The sequence below is a fragment of the Podarcis filfolensis genome, assembly GCF_964270895.1.
Source record: "Podarcis filfolensis genome assembly, chromosome: 10".
Lineage (NCBI taxonomy): Eukaryota > Metazoa > Chordata > Lepidosauria > Squamata > Lacertidae > Podarcis > Podarcis filfolensis.
Genome location: NC_139612.1, coordinates 31,361,779 through 31,372,821, shown reverse-complemented (window position 1 = coordinate 31,372,821; position 11,043 = coordinate 31,361,779). Strand labels below are relative to the sequence as shown.

General features: G+C 40.5%; 1 protein-coding gene and 1 long non-coding RNA gene across 2 annotated transcripts; one reads left to right on the top strand and one right to left on the bottom strand.

Moving 5' to 3' along the window:
• Positions 1–2,041: 2,041 nt before the first annotated feature.
• Positions 2,042–10,830, bottom strand: SLC35E3 (solute carrier family 35 member E3; the record flags this gene model as incomplete). Its single annotated transcript, XM_083574697.1, has 5 exons — positions 2,042–4,604; positions 5,782–5,864; positions 7,128–7,286; positions 8,898–9,008; positions 10,441–10,830. 5 exons carry the CDS (start codon positions 10,828–10,830, stop codon positions 4,418–4,420), a joined length of 930 nt encoding a protein of 309 aa, XP_083430823.1. The 3' UTR covers positions 2,042–4,417.
• LOC310744028 lies at positions 3,996–5,898 on the top strand. Its single transcript, XR_014539360.1, has 2 exons — positions 3,996–4,926; positions 5,202–5,898. It is a non-coding gene; the product is annotated as an uncharacterized lncRNA (long non-coding RNA).
• Positions 10,831–11,043: the final 213 nt, after the last annotated feature.

The window sequence follows — 11,043 nt, the reverse complement described above, 5'->3', positions numbered from 1 at the left end:
ATGAAAACAAAGTCAGTGAATTGAGAGAGAATTGCTAGTTACTTAAGCATAGTTACCCACCAATCACTAAAAGTACTAAAGTTGCTTGTAACATAATGAACACTCCTCATTTTGGCATATCTCCAGTGGAAAACCACCATGGTGACAGTGTGCTTGCTTTAGTGTTACCCTAAGGGCACACAGTACCCAAGCATAAGCCATGCAAACTCGAGTACCCAAGCATAAGCCATGCAAACTCGAGTCCATGTCATGCATGATTGTGCAGTTTTCAACTATTTGTACAGGTGAAAGGATAGCAACAGGAGGCAAAGGTATTGTGAGTTAAAATGTAAAAGGTAAAGGACCCCTGGACAGTAAAGTCCAGTCAAAGGTGATTATGGGGTTGCGGCACTCATCTTGCTTTCAGGCTGAGGGAGCCAGTGTTTGTCCACAGATAGCTTTCCGGGTCATGACTAAACCGCTTCTGGCGCAACGGAACACCGTGACAGAAACCAGAGTGCATGGAAACGCCATTTACCTTCCTGCCACAGCAGTACCTATTTATCTATTTGCACTGGCATGCTTTTGAACTGCTAGGTTGGCAGGAGCTGGGACAGAGCAACAGGAGCTCACCCCATTGTGGGGATTTGACCCGACCTTCCAATCAGCAAGCCCAAGAGGCTCTGGTTTAGACCACAGTGCCACCTGCGTCCCAGTAAATCAGTATACTCAAGAGTTGCAGATCAGATAATCCTACTCTGATGCATAATAATAATAATAATAATAATAATAATAATAATTTGTTGGAAGCCGCCCAGAGTGGCTGGGGAAACCCAGCCAGATGGGCGGGGTATAAATTCATTATTATTATTATTATTATTATTATTAATGAAACAAGTTACTGGCAAGGTTGATTAAACAGCTGAGTTTCACAAGGGATCCATGAACAAATCCATAGACAAATCCATAGACAAATTTCCCAAACAAAGCTGAAGAGAAACACATTAGGAGCACACTCTATTCTAATAAGTGCATCAAGTAGATTAGGTAAAATAGTGGAAAAGTGCCACGTATTTAATTGGGTGCGTAATCATGTCATTTGTACTGACATCTGATTCCAAATATTTATTGTGTCCTATAACATCAGGCTCAATTCACTTGGATTCCCAAACCCCCAACCCATCATGGGCTTTGACCCATGTTAGATGGGGATTCAGTTCCCTAATTCTTAATTTCTGAAGCAAATTCCAGAGATTTCCCCACAACTCAATTCATCACCTCGCTCCCCATGCTTACTGTTTTTATACTTCATTGAACCACTCCTCCAATCCACTCTCTAACCTGGGAAATACACACTAACTCACCTTCCACAAAACCCAGCAGTGAAGGAACAGAGACTAATGAGGTTAGCTGGACATAGCAACAGGAGAGGCAATCATCTCCGTCTTTGGAAGTCTAAGCTTCATAACCTCAGGACAGCTCAGAGGGAGTTTAACGGTGTTTGTGGCCATGAGGAATTTGGTAAATTACAGTAGGTAAAATGTGCAATGTGCCTTAAGTATATTTTCTGCCTCATACATTCTAAACATTTGCACCAGGCAGTAAGACATTAAGGAATGTAGGTTGCTTCTCTTCTTATGAAAGAGGCCTGTGTGTCTCTAAGACAGAGATCTGATTCAACAGGAAAGTGTAGTGCCTCTAGTATTTATGGTTAATGTACAACCAAAACAAAGTGCAGAACAGAGCTGAGATGTACAAGTTTTTGATAAAGATTGGGAAGACAAGATGTCAATTTTGCACTAGTGGAATGGTTAGAAATCTGTTTATGGCAAAGTGAGCATATGACTCATAACTTCTCATCCTATGATTATGAAATATATATAGGGGAACATCAGATATAGAATTGCAGAAGTGCACGTAATAATAGTTTTGCATTGTAGAGGCAGCAACCTTTAACAATACTGTTCTCTTAAATGAAAGCACCACCACCATATCCATAGCTCTTAAAAAACTTAAAAGGGAGACAAATTATACTGTTTCAAAGAAAGTCCTTAGGCAAGGCTAATAATTAAGAACTCTTTTATTCAATCAGCGAAACCAAGAATTTAAATAAAACCTCTCTTCATTCTAACTACAGGATGCGTACATTTGGGTTCTTAGTTTGTGCATTTCATTTACATTTTCTGCCACTGAGAAGACCAACTCCAGCGTTCAGCGCCATTTGTACCTTATACATTCTTATTGTACACTGTATTTACAGTAATATCCTACAACTTCAAACCATGTTACAGTTGAATGAGATAGAGAGTTTAACCATTTTATGCTACCTTTTCAGACACAGAATTGACTTGCAGGAACATTATACCTCTTGAATCCACGTTGTTAGAGGCTACTTTGTGTCTTTATAAAGGCATCTGAATTAGTCTTTTGTTTTAATTAAACGGATCCTTGTGGTGTATTTATCTTTCAGAAAAGCTTGTGCACAGCACAAAATTAGTGCAAAATTATTTTGTCAGTGCATACATTGGAACAATACGCACTTCAAGATCATGCTGTTCTGAACATATTTTTCTGCAGCCTATTTTTAACACTAATTACAGATATTTAAGAAAGTAACTAATTTTGTAAAGTATCTAAAACTGTTAGACATGAAATGAAATGGTCTATCAAAATAGAGGACCCCCCCCCCGGTATATTAGGCTACTGAAGGGTTTGGGCTACAAACACAACCAAAACATTTGAGAACTGAATAATCATTGAACACTGGCCCTTTTCTGAGGTGGTTGTTTCTACATCGTATTGCTCAAATCACTGAAAGAATTTGGGATCTAAGATTTGCATCATAGTTGTGAAGAGACACTTTTATCAAAAGAAATTAGTATACAGTTCATTTTACAGGAGTTGCAGAATTCAGTTATTTGTTCTTGGTCACGTCTTCCTAAAACTACATAGACAGAAATAAAATACAGGCAGTATATGAAGTTCTGCTTTTGATCATACAAGGCGTTTTTTACAAACAAACAAACAAACAAACTTTTAATGTATTTATCAAATGAATTTTGTAGCTTATGAGGCAAAAACTATATACCCTTTCAAAGCAAATTTCTTTTTGAAATCACAATCTTCTAGTTTTACATCTCAGGCTTACAGTTTCAGTCTTTTCCATAGTTTTTTCCCCTCCTGAAAGGCTTTACCGCCTGACTTAAAATTTTTGCAGAAATCTTGATTTGTCAGTTAAGACATAATCTGCAATTGTCTGGAAGCATTCCCATCTTCCTGTTCAACCCCATGTAGTTCTATTATAAGAGGCTGGAGCAGACTGAATCCCTTAATTATGTTAAGGGACCTGAGGATCTTAATTGCCACCCTACTAGTTCCCCCCGCCCCCTAAAGCAAATCCTCCTACTGCTTAATTGTCAACATTGTTAACTTTACCCTGGGTTAATCTTAACCAGCAGTTGAAACCCAAGAACTGAAACTGATTAAAAATCATGGTTATTTACCAAATGCTTCTTGGCATTAGCCATGGTTGACCCTGGTATAGATGCAATTCTTAATCATGCTTAAAGCTTGGGGATGGATAGGGGGCATTACACAAACTTGGGAGAAGTACACAAACTCAGTTCAGGAACAGGAAATACTATACCCATACTGGCCCAAGGTGGTTGACTAAGGAATCCACCCTCTTCTATGAAAAATTCTAGGACCCTTAAAGGTGGGCATGAAGAAAAGCATTTCAGATTACAGGAGCCAGCCCTGCAGCCAGTTATATTTTTAAAGAGTTTAAAAATCTGATCATGCTGCAAAGGATCAGACTGTTTTAGGTGTCTTAATAATACTAGAATACTGTAATTTTGCTTAACTGTAAATGAAGAAAATCTAATTCTCAGAAACAAATGCTTTCTATTGGATTGTTAAAAATAAATCTATGCATGATTATGTTATACAATATTTCATTCAAAAAAAAATACAAGAAAAAACAAACAAAAACAAAATTTGATTTTCCATTCTTTACCAGATCAAGAAGATACAATGTTCATTTGACTTCACATTATCAGCAGACAGCCTCCTTTCTAGAAATGGTAATACTGACATAATCAAAAGGGCAGAATGAATTCCTTTGGCAATTAATGTCACATCTAACTTGATGAGTCCATTTGGTATGAAACAGTTGAGTTCTCTTAGAATTGCCACTGTAGTTATGAACCATATTTTAAATATAGAAATCACTTAACAGAATAGAAAAAAAATGACAGGCCAAGATTGTAGAAATTGAGTTTTTGTAGTGCTTGGTTTTTTAAAAAACTGATCCTTTATATAAAAATAACAGAAATGCACTTCCTTAACAGCAACTGGGCGCATCTATTTCCTTATTTTGCTTGTTTCAAAACTAGTGCATATTAAAATGACTCATTCACCATCCATATCAGCACTTGTTCTATGGACGCTGAACCAGCTTGCTCTTGCCCCCTTCTTGCTCACTAAGTTTGAAGTGGGTATAAGCTAAAATTCCAAACAATGTGCATGTAATTCCAAGGCCTTGATTAATTGATAAAGGATCCTTAAATAAGAGGTACCCTCCCATGAGGGTGATGCAGAATTTGAAGTGTCCGAACATATTATAGCTATGCAGATCTGTTAAGGAGCATATACTTGTCAAATGTAAAACATGTCAAGTTCTTTTATCCACTTACTTGTAAGTGGATACAATCCTGTGGAAAGTTTGGCTGCTTAAACCCTACTGCAGTCAACAGGCTTAATAAGCTGCCTAAAAGTGCACAAGGTTGCAGCCCATGCCTGCTACCTAGGTATCCCCATCACTTGCTTAACCCAACTTCTGATTATTTTGTTTCTATACCTCTTAATAGATAAAAAATATCTGTAAGTGGTGTACAGCACACTGAAGCAACAACAGACAACTTAAACAAGCCTGAGTTCTTACTCAGGGTCCAGACAAACTCAGCTCACCTACAAGTCTCACAAGGAGAAGAGTTCCTGAAAACAGCAAACATCACCCTAGTCTCTCACTCTAGACTTTCTTTTATGGACAGGTCCAAGGTGGATGGGACTTCCTCAGGTTGGCCACAGCAGTGTCCCATTCAGCTGCACTCTCCACACTCAGTTCCAGCTACAGCAGTTTGTTGAGTTTCCCAGGGGGTCCAAAGGATGGGGAAAGGGCTCCCCTCCCAGCTCTTTCTTCACCCTTTCCTCTCCCCCTCCAGCTGCTTTTTGGGTTTTAGCTACATCTCAGCTACTATAATCGACACTTTTATGCTTTATGTATAGCAGATCATTACCTACAAACTAAAAATTCATTATCGTGATTTTAAGGGGTTGGTTTTTACCTATAAATCAGACTGTTCCATCATGCTGGCCACTTCTGCCTCCAGTTAAAAAGGATCTCAAGCAGCAGAGCTGGGGGAGACCAGTCTGAAATACTGGAGGATGCTGCCAGTCAGAACAGACAATGCTGGACTTACATGGGCCAACAGTCTGACCTGGTATAAAAAGGCTTCTTATGGCTGGTGGGTTGGAGGATTCTTCATAGTAATTTTTGTGACCAGTGAGGGGTGCAGACAGGAGAGGGTAGAGTAACAGTTACATTCCCCCACCACAGCTGAAGTAGCAGGGCTGTGGGTTACAAGCCACTGCATTTTTGCAGTCTTGTAATCAAAACAAAACATGTTCATTATTAGTTGGCTGGCACCCTAATTTCTTTATTAAATATACCAGTGTGAATACTGAAGAAATATTTTTTTCAACTGAAAGTGAGAAATAAGACCAAAAAAGAGAAAAGGATACGTGACTGGTGAAGTATTCCCAATGATCCAGTAAATAGATAAGTTCACCATAAAGGCTATGATTCCAGACAGCAGCACCATAAACTGCGGGTAAGTAATAGACACACAAAACAAAACATGAGCACTGCAACATGTTTCAAGGCATCACTACATTAAAACGTTTGAACAGCTGCACAACATAATACAGCATAGCAAATTCACAGTCAAATAAGCAAATATGGATTGTAAACAAACAAAACCCATACTGGTTTGCAAAGCACAGTGTTCTTCCTGGAAGTGGTTTGAACAGTTACTACAGGAGGCATGAATTCTCTTTGACCCTGGCAGACAACTTTGGGCCTTGATTGGGCCAGAAGCCACAATGCCATTTTTTCATTCCCAATAATTCCACATTAACATAATGGATTCTTATGTTGTTGGCATATACATTGTACAGATGTTAGCTGCCTTGGGAGTTTCAATTGTTTTATGTCACTGCTGGGAAAGGTTTTATTTTTTTATTCTGATTTTTATTAGTACAGCATTGTACTGTATTTTGTATTACTGTATGCTTATATTTTTTTTCAAGCTGCCTGGAGAATCTTATGTATTGGGAACCACCTAAAATCAATCAATCAATCTAATTCAAATGGAATATTAATTTTATTTTAAAGTTTTTGTTAAGATTTTTTTCTTTGAAGAGTCTGACATACCTGTTCCCAAGGAGGATAGAACCATCAACTTAGCAGCCTTATTACTAGAGAGCAAATGCAGTTCTATCCTATGTTTACTCAGAAGTAAACTCCCATTATATTTGGTACAGTTCGCTCCAAGTAAATCCATACCGGATTACAATATGAGATGGGCAGAGCAATACTAACCGGGCAGATACACTAGGGGCAGATACATTGGCATATCTTCTGTGTAAATCAAGCCCTTCTGCTTCTGCCCAAGAGGTCTGTGGCTGGGGAAGGATAAACATTACTTTACTGCCCTTCCATCAACTCCTATAGAGTGAATTTAATTACACTTAAATTAATTGTATTTTGGGTGGTATAAGCTGCACTGACCTCTATGGGCTTTAGAGTTCATGAGTAGCTGGACCTTCTTCATAAAATTCCCCATGATTCCAGTAACTGCATGTCCAGATTTACTTACTTAGGCAAGACTGTAACTGCAAAACTTGGGACACTCCCCCACCCTCTATTTGAAGTAGATGGTCCAGAAATTACATTTGGCTAAGCGGTTTCTACTTGGAGCACCACTGTTACTATGGATTGTCATTTTGAAGATACTACTCAAATATGCAGGCTCAAACTTTATTTTTTATTTTTATTTTTAAAAGGCAGACACAAAACAAAGGCTTACCACAGCAGAAAGTGTCCAGGGACCAAATATTCCACCATCGCCAAATACTGGTTCAAAGAAGGGAACGACACACAACAGCATGCCACAAGACATGGGAGCTTGATAGTACAGCAACTGCATAGAGTTTACCTGTAGCTCATGTTGCTTCGCTCCTACCCACTAAAATCAAGAAAAATACATTAATAACCTGTGACATCCAAGTGTAATAAGTTGTAAGGAATCTTTTAGCGCCTTCTACAAAAATGGTAACGTAGATATATACATTAACAAAAATCTATACGTACGTTAGAGGACAGCTAAGCCCAATTTATCCAAATTTGGGAGGAAAGCTGAAACATTTGGAAATTCAATGGATTTTCTTTACACAGGCTTAAATGACACAGGGTTTGGGTTTCTGAGAGATTCAGCATAGGTTTAGATCATCAAGAAAAAAATGCCATGTTTAACTATGGAGTCAAATTACTTCCTGAACAAGCATTAATTTTAACTGGTGGTTATAACAAAAGGTATTGGTTTGCAACTACTTCATATAATTTATTTATTTTTTTAATCTTGCAGTACACAGAAACTGCAAAATTGTAGCTGCTTAGAGAGCAGAAAACTATCTGTTTGGATCTCTTCATATGCAATGATATGAATCAAGATGGTGCCTGGAGGCCAAGACTTCTAAATAAGCTTGCAAACATGGCTGGGCTGATTTTAATTTATTCATGTATATACTGCTTAGTGTCAAAATAGGCTTCTAAGTAGTTTGCAAAGTATAAAAACTATTTATACAAACACCCACAATTAAATACAAAAGAAAATAATCCAATTAAAACTCCACAGCAATTAAAACAGGTGACTTGGGTCAAGAGACCAAGGGGATGCCTGTGCACTTTCAAAAGCTAGCAGAACACTAACACAGATGGAACCTCTTGTATTTCAGCATAGAGTGCATTCTATAACACTGGTGCCACTAGTGAAAAATCCCACCTCAGCAGCACCACAAACTATCAGGCCAGGACAAGATAAACCAGTTTCCATTTGTTGATTTTAAAGCTGTTACTGGGCAATGGAGAGGAAGTCTGTCTCAGGTAACCTGGTCCAGAGTTGTACAGGGTTTTATATTCAATGCTCCTAAATTGCTTGTTCCCTGTTCAAGATCAGAACAGAGACTCCTTCCTTTTAGAAAAAAAGCAACCTAAATTCAAGTATCCCCTCTCTCATCCCCATTGTGTCTGGTACCTCTTTTGGACTCTTAATGCTAGCCAGTTTATTCAGAAGTTAACCCACACTGGGTTCTTTGGGCCTTCCTCCCTAGTAAGTATGTTTAGGGCTATAAGCTCCATATATCACTTATAAGACCTAACTTCAGACATTTCCCCATATTTCTTTTTACATAGAAAAGTAGCCTTTAAATCAGTGGGTTTGAGAGATGGCCATGATTGAGTTTTATGAGACTGTAAGCGTGGAAATGTTAATATGTTGGTTTGTTTAAAATCCAGATTTCACTTTGAATAAATATTGCATATTTAACCCCAAAATAAAGAATGTAGCCACATAATACACATTTGTCTACTGCTTGCAGACAAATAGTTTGGTGTCAATGACCATGGTTTCGTATTTTACAGTTGTCAAGAGTGGTAAATGCACAACAATATATTAGTGGAGGACCTGCCATCTGAGATAGACAGAAAAAAAGGTAGAAGATTTAGGAGTGTTACATCAAGACAGTTATTATTTTGAATCAAAAACTGCATATGATAGAAGGTCATTTTTTTTACTTACCACTTGATAAAGAGATGTAACTAAAACACCGAGGGAAGCAAATACCATGCCAAGAAAGTTAAATTTCACATCATAATAGGAATTTAGGAAAACGCCTAAAGTAATAGGAATCTGTAAAGGAAAGGAAAAAGAATGTTACATGTTCTATGCATTTGCTGCTCATACAATTCAACAGAACAAAACTTTTCTTATCTATAAGCCTCAAAGTCCAAGCTTCAGCTGTCACATCCAGAGATGCTGTATCAATATATAATTTGATGGAAGAAAAAGAACACTACCAATAAAAGTCACACATAAGCAATGCTATTGAAATGAAAGCAGTTACCACTAAAAATGCATCTTCTACTCAGAACATTGGGCAGGTTTCTGGTGAGATACAAGATTTTCTTCAAGAAACAGCCTAAAAGACCACTATTTTGCACAAGTGCTGTAGCAACTGCATCACATGCAGCTCACGATTATATTGGCTATGATACATCTGAGGAAATAAACATACAACTCAAGTGTAATTTTTGTTTCAATGCTATTTTTTTTTGCTCTTATGGAAGTTTATGCAAATTCAACCCACATATTAATTTACTACAACCCAAACAATTAAGATTTACTTATCAGGTAACAGCCCTAACTGGGGGGGGGGGGGCTTAATATGCTTTTCTAGTTTTTTATGCCTCTATTGTATGGTTTTTATCTTTTCAGTGTTGTAAACTGCTCCGATGTTTTGTGCTTTAGCGGCATATACTTTTATAAATAAAAAAATTTAACAGCATGGTTAGCAATTCTTAATTGAAATGCACTGATATTAAAAATGCAGACATCTCACTACTTCCTATCCTTTCTTATCTCCTATACTTCACAACCTCAGCTGTCCACCTTCTCCATGAGCTTCAGAAGACCAGCATACTGAATTATGCTTTTGAAAAATGGTAAGGTCACCCCTTATTTAACAGGACTGGACCAAGAAGGCATTTGCCTTCCCGGAACATCACTTCCCTGCATTAGAAACGGGCAATCCGATTCTTTTACTCAGAACCAGCGAGCAGGGTCGTCTGCGCCAGGCCCTCCTATTCGGCAGCAAGCCTACCTAGGGCAAACGCAGTAAGAAAAAGAAAGGGCCTCTGAGCCTGTGCAGAATGAATTAACGGCCTTCATAAACTGGGACAGGAAAAAAAGGCGGGAGAGGCTTCCAGGTATCCCTTCAGAAGACAAAGCTCTGATTTTTTGTGCGTAGGGGTGCCAACTTGAATTAAATTATGGGGGGGCAGGTAAGCCCCACCCCACGTAATCGATCACATGATCACTATTTGAATGGCAATGCCTATTAAATGGGGGGGGCTCAAATATTTCATTGGGTGGGGGACGAAGTCCCCTCGGCCCCTAGGAGTTGGCTCAAAGTGTTTGAGGGCAGCGATCGCCTGGACGTGCGAGAGCGGCTGGTTCCCCTTTCCCTCCCCCCGGGCCTGAGGAAGGGTTTCGGGGGCCGCTCTGCCGGTGCGCAATGGCCCCCCTCCCGCCCTGGCTCTCTGGCTCCCGCCCTTCTCCTCACCAGGGTGAGCTTGATGCGGGCGGGGAAAGTCTTTCCGTAAGCCACGCTCTGGATGAGGACGATGACCGGCGTGGTCATGGCCTTGGCCAGCTGGTAGGTGCCGATGGTGTTGTTCTGCAGGGACAGGTTGGTGAAGACCACGAAGCCGCAGAAGCTGAGCGCCAGGGGCAGCACCTGGCGGGGCCGCAGGCTCTTCGGGGAGAAGATGCCCAGCGCCTGGCACAGGTACAGCCCCAGCCAGGTGACGGCGAAGTGCACCAGCGTCAGCGTCAGGTTGGGGAAGCCCATCCGCACGTACAGCCACTTGTTCAGGAACACGATGCAGATGGACGCCGCCAAGTTCACCAGCAGACCCGCCGCCAGGCGGCCCCGCTCCAACGCCGGGCCCATGCTGCCGCCGGCCTCCGGGCCCAGCTCCTCGTCCGCAACCGGCGAGGCAGCCGCAGTAGCCACCGCTCCTGGGTGGTAGGCGGCGGCGGCAGCAGCAGCACTGGCCGCCGCCGCCACCACTACCACCGCCTCGCCCGCCCACTACCGGGCCACGTGGCTCCGGCGTAGGATCTTCCGGGGCCAACAGGCCGGCGGCTCCGCCCTGGCAAAGCA